Source organism: Didymosphaeria variabile, assembly GCF_027946475.1.
Source record: "Didymosphaeria variabile strain IMI 356815 chromosome Unknown scaffold_3, whole genome shotgun sequence".
NCBI lineage: Eukaryota > Fungi > Ascomycota > Dothideomycetes > Pleosporales > Didymosphaeriaceae > Didymosphaeria > Didymosphaeria variabile.
Window position 1 is genome coordinate 2,461,253 of NW_026611622.1, and position 17,760 is coordinate 2,479,012.

Genomic DNA, 17,760 nt, shown 5'->3' on the forward strand with positions numbered 1-17,760 from the left:
ACAAGTGTTATGATCACGTGAGGGCATCGTCTCCGCTGCTCCAGATGTTGTCGATCGACAGGCTCGGAGCTCCGTAACGGCCGGTACAGCGTAGGCGGTTCCCTCAGGGTGCACATGTCTCTACATACCCTTCAATGCCTCATTCAGACTGCACATTAGTACAGCCGTTGCTGAGAGTGTACGCTGAGCGTGCCGAGGTCCGGCAATTTGAATCAACATACAGCGTCCCTTGGAATCTGGTCAGACCCAGGGTGTCTTTCCAAAAGTACACATTGTCTTATTTTCATCTTCGTAGAGCCGGATAGCGACAGGCTCAGTGTATCCTGGGCCCTAGTGCTTCACGTGCATCGGCACTACGGCAGAATGTATTGCCGCGCACAAGCGAGGCTTGGCCACGGATCTAGCGTTTGGCAAAAGTTCGCACAGCACAGCGACTTTCGATAGTCTACTAACGTTGCAGCAACCACCGGCCATCGCGACACCGCCGTCAAGATGAAGCTCAACATCTCGTACCCCAACAATGGCACACAGAAGCTGATCGAGATTGAAGACGAGCGCAAGCTCCGGGTCTTCATGGACCGCCGTATGGGCCACGAGGTTCCCGGTGACAGTGTCGGCGATGAGTTCAAGGGCTACATCTTCAGGATCACTGGCGGCAACGACAAGCAGGGCTTCCCGATGAAGCAGGGTGTCATGCACCCGACCCGTGTGCGCCTCCTTCTCTCCGACGGTCACTCCTGCTACCGCCCTCGCCGCACCGGCGAGCGCAAGAGGAAGAGTGTCCGTGGCTGCATCGTCGGCATGGACCTGTCCGTCCTCGCCCTCAGCATCGTCAAGAAGGGCGATGCTGACATCCCCGGCGTCACCGACGTTGTCCACCCTAAGCGCCTTGGTCCCAAGCGTGCCACCAAGCTCCGCCGCTTTTTCGGTCTCAGCAAGGATGATGATGTGAGTCCGCTCATAGCTTCATCGCCAATCCTCTACCTATCTGTAGAGGGTTGAGTCTGAGGAATGAATGTTGACGAGATGTGTAGGTCCGTAAGTTCGTCATCCGCCGCGAGGTCCAGCCCAAGAAGGAGGGCGCGAAGCCCTACACCAAGGCCCCCAAGATCCAGCGCCTGGTCACTCCTCAGCGCCTTCAGCACAAGCGCCACCGCGTCGCACTCAAGCGCCGCCGCGCAGAGGCCTCTAAGGACGCTGCCGTAAGTTCAACATGTTACTTGAATAGTATGCAGAGTTTAACGTAGAACGCAGAACGAGTACGCCCAGATCCTCCACAAGCGCATCACTGAGGCTAAGTCCGCCCACGATGAGGCCAAGAAGAGGAGGGCTTCTTCCATGAGGCACTAGATTATGTCTATGAGTACATGAGATTCTGGGATGATCCTTTGGCGTCGGCTCAAAAACGTGGTGTGGGTTCTCATCTGAATGAAAGCTTCGGATTTCTAGGCATGGGTATAACATACATGGTACTGCATCTTGTAGCAGTCGGATTTCAATGAAGCAATTGTATCATCCTGGTCGTGCCTTTATCTTTATTTCGAGTACATCCATTCATACGACGAATGCCTTGCAATTCCTCTTGACCAGACTTCGATGTCCCTCGGAAGCATAACACCACGATCACCGTCCACGATTTATACGAAGCAGAAATAGTCATCCTCAGACCCTACACCCTATCTAATCGTCGGCCCACTCTCCCTCTCAATCCCATGCAACCCCTCCAAGATATCACTCCCACCAAGCAACCCACTTGCACTCCCCACCCCTTCTTCCCCCAGCCCATATCTCGTGGAACCTGATCGCCGCATCGCTCGCCGCCACAACAATACACCCTTCCTCCAGACCCCTCCTCCACCACACCCCATCCTCTCCTGGCGACCTAGCATCGGCCCCCGCATCCGGTCCCCCAGGATACGGAATCGCATATAGCGCGCGGCTCTCGTCGAACCAGGGCACCGCAACGACCTGCTCGCAGCTAGGCCACGCAAAGACGGCGATACGGAACGGATGCTCAGGCTGCGCGAAGCCGAAAGTGGCTGCGATCTCGCGGCGTGTCTGACTCCAGATGAGGGAGGTGACTTGGGCTGCGCAATCGATGGTCGCAAGACAGGCGCCGGACATGGTGTGGTAGAAGTGTATGCATCGATCATTGGACCCACCTCCGATGGCAAGAAGACCGCGCTGCCAAGGACAGAAAGCGATGGCCTTTACAGCGGCGTTGAGTTCCCACTTGTGTTTTGCTTGCGTGCTAGAGACTTGTAGGACGGTGCTGCGGCCGGGAGCTACGGTGTATATACTGTCGCCGTCGGGGCCCTGGCGTACATTGACCGTGTCGGGGGTCTCATTATCGGCGTTGGGGCTGTTGAGGACTTTCTTCGTTTCATAGAGGTAGCAAGCATTGTCATTACCGCCGCTGGCGAAGAGTTCGCCATTGGGTGACCATGCGAGACCGCATATTTGCTGAGAGTGAACCGTTAAGCGAGCCAACAGTGTCATTGCCCCATTCCATCCAAAGATAGCGCTTTCTGTTTCGGTCGGCCATTCAATGCTGTAAAAGTATATGTGGCCTGCCTCGTCTCCAACAAGCAGTTCTTCGGTAGGCACTGGCATAGCATTGTCGCGTAGTGATGGCCTTTTGACGATAGTTGGTCTAAAAGCAGTGCAGGATATAGGCTTAGGTTGCGTAGCATCGAAGCGAGGCTCTGCATCGAACGGACTCCATAAAGCAATGCGACCGTCTGCCCGTGCTACAGCTAAGATAGCTTGCCCGCCATGATTGGATGAGAAAGATAGGGAGGTAACGTGTTGGACATCAATCATGCCAGTCGTCGACAATATGTTGAGAGATTCTGGCGTATCAACCCCCTTCCGTTCTGACCAAAGATGGACGAAGTTTCCTAAGCCTACTGCGAGACATCTTGCGTTATGTGAGTATGCGAGAAGCGAACAGTAGTAATCGTCTCGTAACTGAGGAGCGTCTAGGACCGTGTATGATGTCAGTATCTGATCTTTATACATCGAATTGCTACTCATCTGAAAGGCAAGACTGGCACAGGTTTTCTCGCAACACTGCGTATACGTTTTACTGCTATACACCCTCGTCAGTACGTTCAAGTGTAACAGAATGTGACCTTCAACCAACGCGGTAAGTTACTATCCCTAGTCCACGAATTGTCTTTCCAAACGTGGACTGTGCGTGCGGCGGATGGAGGGGTGTCTCTTGAGCTTGCGGTGCTGTGGTTTCTAGAGGATATCGAATGATCGAGAACGCGGCTCATCTGGTCTATTTCGAGCGCCAATGCGACTCGCCGTTCGTACGCTTCCTGCTCAGCATCTGGATCTGACCGACTAAGAAACATGGACGTATAAAGTGGTGCATTCGTCCCGCTTCCTAACAATCCACCACTGCCATTAGACACCCCCAGCACAGTATCGCTAGCAGCTGAAGGTCCACCCACGTTCCAGACGGCGCTTGCACTGATCTGGCGGGTTGCCATTGGTATAGTCCCACGACGAAGGCCAGGGTTTATGCGCCGTCGGTTCAGGTTTGACCGACCAGTAAGCATGGCATGCGTTTCTCGTAGACCTCGAAGCTCTTCGTTCACCCTGACCGATCGGCGAAGGCGTTGGCTGAACGGATCAGGAACGGAATTCCCACCGGGCAAGGTTCTCTCTTCGGCAGTCAAGCGCTCTTCTGGTTTGTTCAGATCAAAGCTTTGTTTTGTAACATTCGGTGGCCGACGCGGCGGAATAAAACGATCTGGTGCATGGCTTGGGCGTCGGGGCGCCGTCAACGACCCGCCACGTGCTACCCATTGATTGGGACGTAATGGAGAACTAGCAGAGCGAATTGGAAGCCGACTGAGTAAGGATGGAGAGGACGTGGGAATATTGAGTAGAGGGTCCACTGGTTGTAGCAAACTTCGCGGACCGGGGTCGGGTGAATCGGGGCGGGTGGTTACGGAAGAAGTCAGTTCTTCCTCTGCGCTCAAATACAAGGACCGTGTCGAGGTATGATCATCACTCGCTCTGAAGTTGAGTGAGCTTCTGCGAGGGACCGAGGAAGCGTGCTGTTGGGACTCGCAGACTTGACGTGTAGTAGAATCACCGAAAGAGCAACGAGCGTCAGGTAGAGACAAAGGAGCGACTTCCGAAAGTTTTGGATCATCGATGCGGACGGAAGGCTTCTTGATGGGCGATCCTTGGTATGACGGTAGCGAGATAGCGTCCGGACTGAATTTGGGAGGGTCTGTAAGTTGAAGAGCGGCTAATCGGTTGGCGAACTTGGGTTTCGTCGGAGACTCAGGAGGGGACTCGAGACTGCCATTGGATTCATATGTGCGGGTGAAGATACGATTCCATGCCTTTGGCGATGTAGGCGTTTTCGGGGACAGCCAGCCTTCAGTACTGACAGTTTTCGTGGGAGATAATGGTGGCGTAGCATATCCGGAATCACAGGACCGTGTGTCATCTTCAGAGTCAGTCATACTGCAGAAATAGGGCGGATCGAGCGAGTTAGTGGCTTGCTGAGCTACGGATCTCGAATATGTCGAGATGAGCGAAAGTCAGCGGCACAGGTCGAGGGAGGTCGGCTGAGGGGAGCCTGAGAGCCGAAATGCTGCTGGGTGATTATTGCTGCTGGGTTAGTATAGCAATACGTTGATCCTGTCTAGGAGGTCGCAAGGTTTGGCGATCCTCGGGACTATCACGAAGAGCACGTCGCTCTTGGAAGGTCGGAGGGACGCATGGGAAAGAGCCTCGGGCGGTAGAACTTATCTCCGGCGGGCGCGCGAAGAAGCCGCGAAGCTCATGAGTTCCTTGCGCCTAAACGCAAATATCAACATGGCAAGCGTGAGTGACTGAAGAAAGAGGTCTCTACGAGTTATTAACTATCGAAGCACGGAATAACGCGCGCGGCGGGTACGGCAGTGCGCACCGAAGAAGCCCGGCAACAACAGCTTCGCGACGTGGATGCATACAAAGAGCTCGTGGACCTCGTCAGTACGAAGGTGAGTAGCCCGCTTGGGTGCCCCAGGTCGGCCCAGACCGGCCCAGAATAGCTCTGTAATTACTTCCCTCGAAATTGAAACCAGGACAGCTCTGACATGTGAATATTACAGGTCACCGAGAGACAATACACACTCGAAGTTATTGGGTTGCTTACGAAGCTTCTGAAGCAGAACCCGGAATACTATACGGTTTGGAATCATCGTCGACGGGTTCTAAACGCCCTGTTCCCTAGCGACCCCGCGGACGAGTCGTCTAAGCATGGCGTCAACGACCTACTGCAGAACGACCTACAGCTCACATTCGCACTGTTGCGCCAATACCCAAAATGCTATTGGATATGGAACCACAGGAACTGGTTGCTAGAGACAGCTGAATCGCAGCAAGGAGCTGAAGTGGGCCGTCAATTATGGTCTGGGGAGCTACTGCTAGTAAACAAGATGTTGGGCGCCGACAGTCGCAACTTCCATGCATGGGGCTATCGAAGATTCGTAACAGCTCAGATTGAGCGCTTGACAACTTTCACAGAGGGAGAAGCGCCGCGTTCTCTGATCGAAGCAGAGTTCGAATACACCAGCAGTATGATTAGGTCCAACCTCTCAAACTTTTCGGCGTGGCACCACCGCAGTAAAATCATACCCCGCCTGCTGAACGAGCGAGATGCCAATACCGACGCTCGGCGAGCTCTTCTGGATTCCGAGCTAGCACTGATATGTGAAGCTATCAACACTGATCCCTTTGACCAATCCATCTGGTTTTACCACCAATATCTCATGTCCACTTTGTCTCCAAACTGTCCTTCCAAAGATCGAATCGTCTTAAACCTCAACAATGGCGATCGCCAGCGCTATTACGAGAACGAGATGCAGTACATCCGCGAGATCCTGGGGGATGAAGAGGACTGCAAGTGGATTTACGAGGGTCTGCTATTTCTGGCGGGCGCGTACTTGGAAGTCGACGGCGGCACGAAGGTATTCACGACGGCAGATATGCGGTCGTGGTTGGAACAGCTGAAGAGGCTCGATCCGTTGAGGAAGGGGCGATGGGACGACCTAGGTCAATGTTTGAATCTATGAATTAATAATAAATTGGCGATGCTATGGCTGCTGCTTTGAAGCATCGGTGGTCGTCTGAGTTGGCGCCTGTGCCTTTGCGGCGCCGTTTGCGTTTCCTTGCGATGACCAAGCCCAAAACCCCATCATAGATGAGATTCTGGAAGGGGTCGCGGTCTCGGTTTGTGCCGGGGGATGTCCTGTTTGTGGAGCTGGAATTGAGCTCGATGCCATTGGAGACGGTCCATCGCTTGGTAAAGCAGATGCAGATGTAGATCCAGAAGCAGCATTAACGTCACTGCTCGCATCAATGAGAAATGGCCATCGCTGTCGGGTTGCGATTGACACTTACCGGTTGTATTCTTCCTGCAGACGTCGCCTCTGTTGCTCTTTAAACTCTTCTCCGAACGTCGCTATGCCGATTGCGACACCTGAAATTGTAGCCAAAGCAATCGGAAGAAGCCGTCCCGCCATATTGCTGGGTGCACAAAAGATAGACCAGAATGTGCGTTGGGGTGAAAATGGCAAGCGATCAACAGTGAACGGTGCGGCGCGAGTTACGTAGCTCCGCAAACGCGCGTTAAATAGCACGTGATCATGACGACGCGGACGCGTGTTGACTCGACGCGTCGTGCAACCACCTGCAGTTTATATCCGCCCCACCACCAACTGCACGCCCAACGCGATGCCGACAAGCCCCAATGTCCACATGGCGCGTCAAAGGATTCGTCCAAGACTCGGATGAAGAAGAGGAGGATATCGAGTCATCGACCGCGAGCTCCATTCAAAACACCCGACATTCAATCGATGTGCGCGATGGCAATGCCAGTACGGGATCAGATCACGGCGAGGGCCGGCTTAAAGCAACTTCCAAGAGAACGCTTTCCAGGATACCATATGGCCCGAACGATGGACCGACATCCCCGCCCGATGAGCTACATCACGAAGGGCAGCCCATATACGATGCACCGACCGCGGTGACACAGGCGGTGGAGGCCAGTCCTCGAACTCAGCCCGTGACGCCTCCAGTAGTCTCAACCACCAACTTTGATATCGAAGCGCAGACCGAGAGTCCTGATCCACTTTTGGGCTCACCCACCCCAAACGCGAAGCGTGTTTACAAGCCTTCGTATTCATCTCAGATTCTTGGGATGCCCAGTATCTTGCAGTCGACTGAGGAATCAAATCACAGCAAAGTCGACGATGGCAACATGCAACATGTGTTGCTGCTGGACTTTTCCGAGGATAGCGAACTTTCTGATCCTCCTTCTGACTTCGACGAACTGCATCCGCAAGAGAACGGGCCTATTTCACCAAAGCCGAGGGCAACGGAGCATTTCGATCTGAATGAAATTCTTCCAGGTTACGATGAACTGGTTCCGCAAGAGACAATCTTTGCCTCACCAACGCGTAGGGCCACGGTACAAGTTGTGATTCCGCGCTCTACGGAACGAGAACACCAACCCAAAGTGTTCGATCGATATGTCGAACGATCTTTCAGACAAAGAAAGCCAATTCAGATGCATCCATATCTGCTGGAGGGTGAAAGATATCGTCGGAATTTGCAGGGTAGGGGGGTGAAGCCAGTGCTTAGGCTGTTGTCGCCACCGCAGAAGTCGCGTGACAACGGCCAGGAATCGCAGGAACAGGAGTTCGATCCTGATAGAGGTTTGGCGCCAAATAGTTCTCCTGAGATACTTGTGTCTACTCCCATTGTTCGACGACGCACCGAAGGCGACCAAGTGACCTCAGGTCAACGAAAGCTAGCTCGGCCGCATCAGCTGACGTTTGCTTCTACAACCCACAGCAGCGCGAAGAAGAGAAGACGGGGCCAGCCGCCACGCCCGTCTGCAGCGACTCCGCAAGAGCCGATCGTTGACGGCAACTCATCCATTACTGACATGTGGACTGTGCCCCAATCGCCTCCGTATTCAAGCAGCCCTCCGATCAATCGGTCCCGGTCCACAGTTCATCGAGCAGCCAAGATGTCGACCAATCTACCTGTTGCTGATTTACCTACGCCTTCAAATTCGTCTAGTCTGCCTGCCGCACCCGATATAGAGTCCGATGAGGAGTTGGTTGCTCGCAGCATGCCACGTTTAGGTCAACGAGCGCATGAACCCATCGGAATTTCGAGCGCCAGTTCATCGTCAGATGCTGAAGTTTCAGAGGACGAAGCTCAAGCGAGTGACCGTGAAATACAAAAGGTGGGAAAGAGAATAAGAGGCGTTCTTCCCGCATCCTGGCTCCGTCTCGATCTCCAGGCGCAAGAAAAGCGCGATAAACAGAGAAAAGAGCGACTGTGTGCACTTCATTCCCCGGGACAAGCGGAGCCTCAACGCGGTGTCGCCCAGAAAGTCGTCAGACGCCAGGCCACACCCTCGAGGTTAGGAAGTCCAGATGCATCTAATAACCACGTCATCGAACTCTCGGATGAGTCTGACGGAGACGTCGATACCCCTGCTCCTCAAACGAGGAACGGCCAAGAATCAGCCCACGCGGCTTTTCAAACAGCTGCTGTGTTTGATCACCGATATGCAGATGACGACTCAGATACCATGGAGAACGACCGCTTGCATCTGTTCACCCTTGGCGGAGGCAAGAAACGAAAGAAACAGTCGAAGCTGACGGATGTGTTCGCAGCATCGAAGCGAAGAAAACCTGCAAGTGAAGGTAATAAGTTTGGTAAAGCATCCTCCGAACAGCACACAGCTTCACGACGGGCGCGACGAACGCCGCCACCTGCTCTCAGTATCCTGGATGTTGACCAGTCGCCTTCCAAACGTCAAGCAGTACCATCTTTCTTACGGATCGCAAGGCGACAAGCTCGCCGAAGACCAGATTATGCTCGCCAGTTGCCAACTCACAAATACATCAGGCTGCATACTGCGCAGGACACACATGATGCCAATTCTACTCTACGAGAATGGAGACGCAGTGCTATAAGGCCGAAGACCAATGTTGCACAGTCCAGGCGTGGGCCGATACCACGCAGACCCCTTAGTGATCTAGACCAAAATCAACAGTCGACGCCCGGGAACACCGACATGGTTCTGGGGTCTAAAAGGCAGTCACTGGCGATGAGGCAGGAGTCAAGCTCTGCGAGATGTCGAGCGGTTGCATCCGGGCCCTCGGACATCCGCGAAGAAGAAGGTAGCCGTCGAAGACATATGGGTGAGCAAGATGCATCTGCCTCATCCCGAAAGAAGCAGTTATACCATAACAGGCCACGCTTTCTCCCCTTCAGAAATGCTCAATTGGAGGGTCCCGAAACAGATCAAGGGCCCGACAACCGCAAGGTTGCCTTCAATAGAGGTTTGCAAAATGTCGCTCGGCTATTCGATCTTCAGCAACCATTCCTTGGACATTCTCGAAATCATCAGTTAACTCGCTTTCTTGCTGACGACGACATCACAATCTCGCCTTTGCCAACAGCAGAAGATGTAGACAAGCACGTTTCAAAACTCCAGACACCAAAGCCGCCCGGTTCCAAGAAACGTCTCGTTCGAAAACCTTGTGCGCAGCGTGTCGATATTGAAACCAGACAGTATCGTCAACCCAGTGAGCCAGTGGTGGAGGACTACCTCAAAAGCGTGCCGAATCCGCCTGCCCTCGATTTAAGGCCTGTCCAAGCAGATCGACCGTCACTCCAGGGTCTCGGTCCACGTGGCACTCGGTATCCTACTACCTTTGATACTCTGCCTTTGCAGGATGGTACATATTTTCATGTGTCTACCTTCGTTGGTTCCGGCGCGTTGCATCGAGCGTTGGGTGTCAATAAGAGCAATGGAAGAAACATGGATGAAGCAGCAGGTTATTGCAACCTCGATTTTCTCGAAATGTCTATCAGGTGTGGTCCCTGGGAGGAAAGTCTAGTCGCGCGCCTCACAGATCTCACGAACGACATATGGAATGCTGTCACTAGCCAGAGTGCGATCGATGACCATTTGGTATTTCAAAGGAGTGGTTTCGACAGCGCCTCCAACATCATCCGGTCTCTTGTTGACTACGTTTCTACGCATCTTAGCTTCCACGATCCTATCGACCGAAATTCCTTCGTCATCAAAATGGAACAATGGATTACGTCGATGTTCGAGAGTATTATGTCGAGCAGCCTTGCAGATGCGAAATCATATCAGCTAGTGAAAGCCAAGCCGATGGCACTCCTACTAGTTCTTACACTACAGGTTCACAAGGTTACACAACATCCCGCCGTGGATCAACCGGCCAGATCGGACCTCACTGCGCTGATAACAAGTATCGGCAAAAGTCTTGTGGGATTTTTACTGGATCACGTGTCAGAGCTCAATGATTTCCTGGAAACCAACAAGCGGTACAAAGTGCGTGAGAATGGCATACAAGATTCTGATGTGATCGTCGAGAGCATCGTCATTTGTATGCATGCGCTTTCGGAGGCAAGTATACCAGGAACTACATTTTGGGAACTTGTGAGCCTGTCACTGTCACCAGCGGCCAAGAGAGCAACTCATCTGATGGAATTTGAATCTGTGTGGGGTACTATGTTCACTCTGCTACCCTTCCTTGAATTCAACGATCTTGGAATACCTACACGAAGCCGACGAACATCATTTAGAGGAGACAACTGGATGGCTATCAGGGTCCTGCTGCAACGAACGTTCGCGTTGTACCCTGAGACGTTGAAGGTGGACAATGCTTCTCTAGACGACTACATCCGTGCGATCATGACAAGATGCCACGAAATCATCCATTCTTGGCACTGGAATCGCTGCGAGCCGGTCTTGTACGCCATGTTTGATTTCTTCGTAGCCAATAACAGACTGAAACATTTACGAAAAGAACAGTCGAACGGTCCGGCAGTGTTTCTCGAGCAGGTCGACGATGGATCTTTCCGCCGCATTGAATCAAATGCGAGATCTTTTCATATCTTCCTCAAGTGCTTGTATATTGGTATTCAAGGCATGCAGAACTGCTATGCAGAGAAGAAGCTTCGCAGCGTTGTTTTACGTCTGATACCAAACCATGGACGAAGCCATCCCAAGGATCAGCCACTGGAAGTTGAGAGTTTGGAAGCGTTGGAGAATCATCACGACATACTCTGCACGCTTTACCGAGCTTCTCCGCTACCATGTCGGCCCAAGTTAGACTTAATCAAGAACTTAGTACACCATGAAAACTCGCATCGAGAGGCCTGTCGTATAGGTATCCGTGCCTGGGCGAACTTGGCAAAATTCCAGCTCTCAACCAGCGAGCCGTACATTTCCCTTCAGCCGCTCGCTGAATGGCACCGGGAGATCATGACGCAAACGTTAAAGCAATACCGGCTAGCAAAGACGGAAGCGGAGGAATACCTCAACTCTGGTGCCCGCAACAAATCAGAAGCTACCTCGCTGATGGTTAAACAAACAATGGAGAAAAACCAAGATCAAGTGATTGCAGCACTGAGAGACTGTATTGCAGGGCTGCGAAAGGCTATTGGCGTCCGCGATAGTCAAATCCTACTCAAAGAATTCCTCATGGATGCTGGCCTGATTCAATTGCTCGAGCTTCCGCATCTCCAGGATCGGCGTCTGGTAGTCGTGATCCGGGACGCTCTTGGTGTGCTCCGAATGTTTGCAGGACTTCCTCGCCAACGACCTTGCGAAAATGTTGTTTCTGAGCAAGACGAAGAAAGTCAAGACTACGGTGACTCCTTTGATCTTGCTGACTTCATGGAGGTAGACTCCGAAGTGCATCAACCTGACAATTTCCTCCAGAACCCACTGTGGCATTTACTTTCCAATGCTTTCGGCGCTGAGGCTTCGCCGGACGACAACATTCTCATGGACTGCATTGATACCTGGTGTCTCATCGCCCGTTCTCAAGTCGTGCTAGGAGTTCGCTCGTGGACATACTATCTGGATCAGTTCAGCCAAGTATCGTGGCAGCAACTTCGGCGTACAGAACAAACGCAGAAGTTCCGCCCTTACTTCATGGCTTCAATCCTGGGATGTGATTCGAATGCCTATTCTCAACATCGCCTTGATTTTTTGAACGCATTGCTGGTGTCACTAGTGGACCGGGAGTCTATGCTGAGGTTTCAATATCGGCTGCTCAGCGCCATCGTTTGTGCCGTTCCCGACGAACCGCTCCTCAAGAATTTACCGTTTTACAAGGAGAACGAAAACGGTTCGCTCGATGTAAATGCTGATACTGTGCGGACGCGGAGACTTGCGTTGATATCTAGCATTCTGGCCAACATGCGCGACGACCTCCATAATGCTATTCACGAGGGTGTGGGACGTATCGCAGAAGTAAAGGGCAGTTACGCTGCCATATTGAAAGACTTCATGAATGCTATGAAGAACAACTACCATCAGCTTGGCTCCGGCACAATTGTGACTGGCGCATATGTGCAATTTGTTCAGAAGGTCGTTCAGTTCCTCCAACAGTATACGGCCGATATACATCCAGTGCTCGACTTCTTCACCAATTCAGTTGCATTTCCGCTTCCAGCAGCTGATCCGACATACGTGGTGGGCCGTCTGTGTGGTTACGCACCTAAACTCTCCCAGCCGGGCATTTCGAAACAACTTTCAGTCTTCGTCCAAACAGTGGCACAGCAAGCCGCCACTGGAGGTCATCAACCATACCTGGTCCACCAATTACAGACCGCTCTTTGCACGGACGAGGCGCCTCCGAAGGATCGAGACGCCTTAAGAGATGCGCTTCTACAAGGCATTTTCCCGGCGTACATTGAGGCCGCCTTCACCTCTGCCATTGGCTTCGTTATTGCACAGCCAATTATCCAGTCTCTGGTTCCAATCATCGAAGCAATGCGCTTCAATACCAGGATCTTCGATGACGCCAATGTACGAGCAATTTGCGACTGTTTGCTATCAGTCTCGCACGCGTTCATTCGAGGCACTGAGCAGCTGAAAGACAACGACGATAGATTAAGACAGCCGCATGTCCTCCAAGCCCTTGCTCTTATGTTTCAAGTCGTCGTCCCAACTGTCGCGCTACTAGAATACATTTGTGGCAGATCCGCAGAATTGTTAGCGAAGTCCTTGGTCGTTGAATATTTCGAGAGCCTTGCTCTTTTCGTCGGCGAGACGTTGCACGACTTGACGCCACAGACGAACCCATTGTACGGCAGCGATACGAGCAATCCTCTGACAAAACACACTAAACTGCTCCCCTTCTCTATAGACGGGTTACAATCTGGCATTGATGCAAATTGGAGCGCCGGCGGGCAATGCATATATTTCGGACAAGGGCACGCAAAGCGTGAGGTTTTAGTGGACTGGAGTACAGTGGAGGAGGCAAAGACGAACCTCATCACATGGATTGAGGAATTTCTTGCTTGTGTTTCGGCACAGACTGATGACGCACGATATGATGAGTCTCGCGAAAGAGAGGCATATGTAGCCGAGCTTGACGTGTAGCCCCGCCTTGGTTTGTTTTGACATTGCGTTGCACTAGCGGCATTGAAGGAGTTTCTGGGTATGCATGATAGATTACGATTGCAAAGCTAATGGCCTTTCTTGGTCCTGCTATGAGCTCAATTCCATCCTGACCACCTCGACAGACGTCAATATCATACCTGTAACAGATCTCTATCATTCTCAAACCACCTCCCCCATCCACACAGTAATTCCTAGCTCTTCCCCATGGCTCATCCAAACACGCGTAAAAACATGATCCACCAGACTAGCGAAAGTTGTACTCACTAGTTCAAAGTAAATGATCTAGCGATCAGGAATAATAGTATCTGCAAGGGTGTTTGAGCCGTCCTCTTCAGCAGCGGGCAGTATCGGAGCAGAATTGACTTCGAAGCCAGATGCCTTATCGAGATCAAGGATGTGTGAACGTCTATCAAATATTCCCTACGCGTAATATTCATCGAACAGCTCGACGTCCTTGTCCAACGTTACCTTCGTTTTCGATGCTCCCAAATGCGCAATCGTCTCACCCCTCACCACCTTGTTGAACGTTTTGTCAAAGACCGCACTCTTCGGCATTGCTATGGATCATCTCACATCGGCGATCTCCACTGTCTGATTTACCGCACTAATTGGCGTGTTGCCCTTCAGCCACTGCTCTGGTACCTCTATGGCGCTTGAGCTCGCCTGACCTGAAATGAGGCTCATGATAGTATCTGATGTTTGAGGATGAGTCGACTCCTAGTATTATTGCGGACTACGAGGTCTCTTCGTGTGACCCAATAGTGACTATGAAGCTGGTTACGTGATCTGAGAAGTAGAAGCCTCCAGCCGTACCGTGCGGTAGGTCCAAAGCTTCAGGTCTACCATACAACAAGCTCTCCCGGAAATGCGGCGTCTATTGCTGTTGGCTCTGACCCCAACTCTCGGAGCTCGAAACCAGATGCCAATCCAAGCGAAAGCGTAACTCGTAGACGTGCATTCTTCGGCGCGTCGAAGATTGCTCGCGGCAGCGGAGCAGCCCACCCCTGTACAAGAACTTTGGCGAAACCGGAATAACCCTGGTAGAAACCACTAATTTGCTTCGGGGACAGGTACGTAGACGAAAGTCCAGTCTCCTTAGAAATTGGCCGCTGCAGGAGCCCTCGCGGCTCGTGCGCTAAAGCCAGATACCAACACCGTTACCGGGAGCAGTCTGACAGTTCAGAAGACCCACGACCGGGTTCTGATTTACACTGCGAAGTCGGAGTGGCTTTTGAAGCCCTTCTTTAGTCATCTCAAATGTTTCATTGAGGTCTGATGTGCTGCTGACGATTCCAGAAGAGTTCTCGAAGGCGCTCAACCATGAGATCGTGGGGATCCCGAGCAGATATCGTATGCTCGTTCGTTTTCTGGGTGAATTCGAGCTGGAGACGGCAAAAGGGCTTGTCTCCTTCGCCGTATATCAACGGCATATTAACGCCTACAAGCTCGTGAAGACAACAGGCAATGTCCTCTGGTCTGGTGGTGTTTCTGCATGATGCCCAACTGAATCTAGTGGTAGCTGTACTAGCTTCCTAGGTACTAGCCCGGTCCAGAATTAAGTTCTCGTCGACTCCTATGAGCGCGCTAATGCTGGTAACTGCACTTCACTTTGTTCCAACGAAGATATTGTAGAAGTCGATCACAGCAGGCGCCAATAGCTCTTGCAAACACCAACCACGGCTGAACCAGCGGATGTACTACAAAGAGACGTCTGTGACACTGAAGCGATCTAGATTAGAGTGAGAAAGAAAAGCGTAACAGATTTCGGCATCCCAATACCACGTGTACATGGACTGGATCGCCTCACTCAGCTCAGAGCTGCCTCTCTTCTCGATGCAGCAGGTGTCGATCCACACCCAATCATATCCATCGCGTATGGCTTGCTAACAGCACTTGACTATCTCTCCGTAGCCCTGCATGCCCTTCGCACGATTTTGGAGGATGTCGTCGAAGGTGACCTCGCCGTCACCCCAGGTGTGCGATAGTATCACTTATGGAGGAACTTGCTGAACAAAGTTGGGCAACATTTGAGTTTTTGTGTTCAGCAGTCGCATATTGTAGATTTTGCAGTCAACATCCCGCAGTTGTTTAAGTCATGTCGAGGGAAGGACCATCCTACGCTTATGTGTTGCGTGCAGAGGTGTCTTTGGCTTTCCGTGCACTTGGCCGTGAATAGCGGAAGTAGCCACAATATGACGGGAAACTGGTGTCGTTTAACAATGACAGTTGTGCTCACTCGGTTGCTTTGACGTGGGAGTCTACCTAACGTGGAAAGCGGAGTAGAATGCCAAGTCCTCGAAAGCGGTGGCGGCTGGCAGAATTTCGCGCAGCCAAAATATTCGGAAGTTTACCTCTCCACCCGCAACATTGCGCACACGAGTTATCACGCACGGAAAGGTCACATTTCTAGCGGGATAATACGGGATTGTGCTTCTAGGACATCAAACCGCTTCCTTTCTCCGATATGGCCTCGAAACCGCCGACCAAATCGTTTGCGCCCCAACCAAGACCGAAAAAGACGCCCGTGGACGATGCCGAAGCGCAACTACAAGCCGAATATGCGCAAGCCGCAGATTCGCAGTACGGCCGCGGCCGGAAAATCTCCACAAAATCAGTAAAAGACAAGAAATTACGTGCAAACCTAAGAGCTCTGGAGCAGAAAACTAAACAGGCGACGCTGCAAGCAAAACAAGCAGAAATCCTGCTAGACAATGAGGCGGGACTAATAGAACCGGAATATGAATTGGAACGAACATATAAGGTCCGGCAAGACGACATACGAAACGAGGTTAGCATCGAAACTGCAAAGAAGGGATTTGAATTGCGACTGGACGCGCTGGGCCCGTACGATGTATGCGACTATACGCGAAACGGACGCGAGCTGCTCATCGCGAGTCGCAAAGGCCATGTCGCAAACTTTGACTGGCGAGAAGGAAAGCTAGGCTGCGAATTGCAGCTCGGCGAGACAGTACGCGATGCAAAGTGGCTAAACAACAACCAGCGCTTCGCCGTCGCGCAGAAGAAATGCGTATACATCTACGCAGGCGATGGTGTGGAAATCCATCAGTTGAAGAAGCACCAGGAGGCTACCCATCTGGAATATTTACCTTACCACTTCCTCCTCGCATCCATATCAACAGCAGGCATGATCCGCTACACCGACATCTCCACTGGCCAGATGTTGTCCGACCTTCCTACGAAACTCGGCCCGCCGACCGCACTCACCCAGAATCCGTATAACGCAATACTACACGCAGGCCACCAAAAAGGTCTCGTCACGCTGTGGTCACCCAACAGCCAAACGCCCCTCGTCAAGCTCCTCCCCCACCGCAGCCCCGTCCGCGCCATCGCCGTGGATAAATCAGGTCGCTACATGGTGTCTGCCTCTCAAGACCGTCAAATGTCCATATGGGACATCCGCATGTTCCGCGAACTGCACTCGCACCACCTCAAAGCCCCCGCACATAGCATTTCTATCTCCGACCGCAACCTAACCGCCGTAGGCTGGGGCTCGCATGTCTCAGTCTACAAGCCCGACCTCTTCAGCCTCTCCCCCGAAAGCGACGTCCGCGTGCCGACACCGTACATGAACTGGCAGGGCGACGGCATGGGCGTCAGCAAAGTGAAATACTGCCCCTTCGAAGACGTGTTGGGCATCGCGCACGCAAAGGGCTTCACGTCCATCCTTGTCCCCGGTTCCGGCGAACCCAATCCCGACTCCCTCGAGCCCGGCACCAATCCTTTCGAGACTCCCAAGCAGCGCCAAGAGGCCGAAGTCCACGCTCTGCTCGAGAAACTCCAACCAGAAATGATTTCCTTGGATCCCAACTTCGTCGGCAACCTCGACCTCGTCTCTCACGAACAGCGGCTGGCGGAAAAGGATATGGACGCCAAAAAGGAGAATAAGGTGGAGAAGCTGAAGAAGAAGGCCCGGGGGAGGAATAGCGCGTTGAAGAAGTACCTCCGGCGCCACGGACAAAAGAACATCATCGACGAAGAGAAGGTTCGCGCAAGGGAGGCGCTGCAGAGAAACAACGCGAAGCTCGCTGCAAAGCTGAAGAAAGACCAAGAATCATATGGTCCTGCGCTTGCGCGGTTCGCAAGGAAAGGGTAGTATTTCCTAGGTGGTAAATCAAAAGTGCTTTCAGCATCAGCGTCTGGCGTTTAGCATCAGGTACATAGGGCGGTTCGGCGTTGATAGTCCGGGTGGATATACCCTCGTGTCAGATGGATGATATTGTGTTGGAATATATACAGAAGAAACGATGAAG

The 17,760-nt window shown here is 52.3% G+C and overlaps 5 protein-coding genes across 5 annotated transcripts; 4 read left to right on the forward strand and 1 right to left on the reverse strand.

The window, feature by feature from the left end:
• Nucleotides 1-492: 492 nt before the first annotated feature.
• RPS6 (40S ribosomal protein S6) lies at nt 493-1,350 on the forward strand (the record flags this gene model as incomplete). Its single annotated transcript, XM_056212952.1, has 3 exons — nt 493-948; nt 1,035-1,202; nt 1,255-1,350. The coding sequence occupies 3 exons, from the start codon at nt 493-495 to the stop codon at nt 1,348-1,350; spliced, it is 720 nt and encodes a 239-aa protein (XP_056073260.1).
• Nucleotides 1,351-1,731: 381 nt separating this feature from the next.
• N0V89_004163 (uncharacterized protein) lies at nt 1,732-2,823 on the reverse strand (the record flags this gene model as incomplete). Its single annotated transcript, XM_056212953.1, has 1 exon — nt 1,732-2,823. One exon carries the CDS (start codon nt 2,821-2,823, stop codon nt 1,732-1,734), a length of 1,092 nt encoding a protein of 363 aa, XP_056073261.1.
• A 2,022-nt stretch (nt 2,824-4,845) lies between these two features.
• On the forward strand, nt 4,846-6,086 carry BET4 (Rab geranylgeranyltransferase; the record flags this gene model as incomplete). The annotated part of the gene is made up of 3 exons (XM_056212954.1): nt 4,846-4,854; nt 4,902-5,012; nt 5,124-6,086. The coding sequence occupies 3 exons, from the start codon at nt 4,846-4,848 to the stop codon at nt 6,084-6,086; spliced, it is 1,083 nt and encodes a 360-aa protein (XP_056073262.1).
• Nucleotides 6,087-6,763: 677 nt separating this feature from the next.
• N0V89_004165 (uncharacterized protein) lies at nt 6,764-13,468 on the forward strand (the record flags this gene model as incomplete). The annotated part of the gene is made up of 1 exon (XM_056212955.1): nt 6,764-13,468. The coding sequence occupies one exon, from the start codon at nt 6,764-6,766 to the stop codon at nt 13,466-13,468; it is 6,705 nt and encodes a 2,234-aa protein (XP_056073263.1).
• Nucleotides 13,469-15,953: 2,485 nt separating this feature from the next.
• utp7 (putative U3 small nucleolar RNA-associated protein 7) lies at nt 15,954-17,603 on the forward strand (the record flags this gene model as incomplete). Its single annotated transcript, XM_056212956.1, has 1 exon — nt 15,954-17,603. One exon carries the CDS (start codon nt 15,954-15,956, stop codon nt 17,601-17,603), a length of 1,650 nt encoding a protein of 549 aa, XP_056073264.1.
• Between the last annotated feature and the right edge of the window lie 157 nt (nt 17,604-17,760).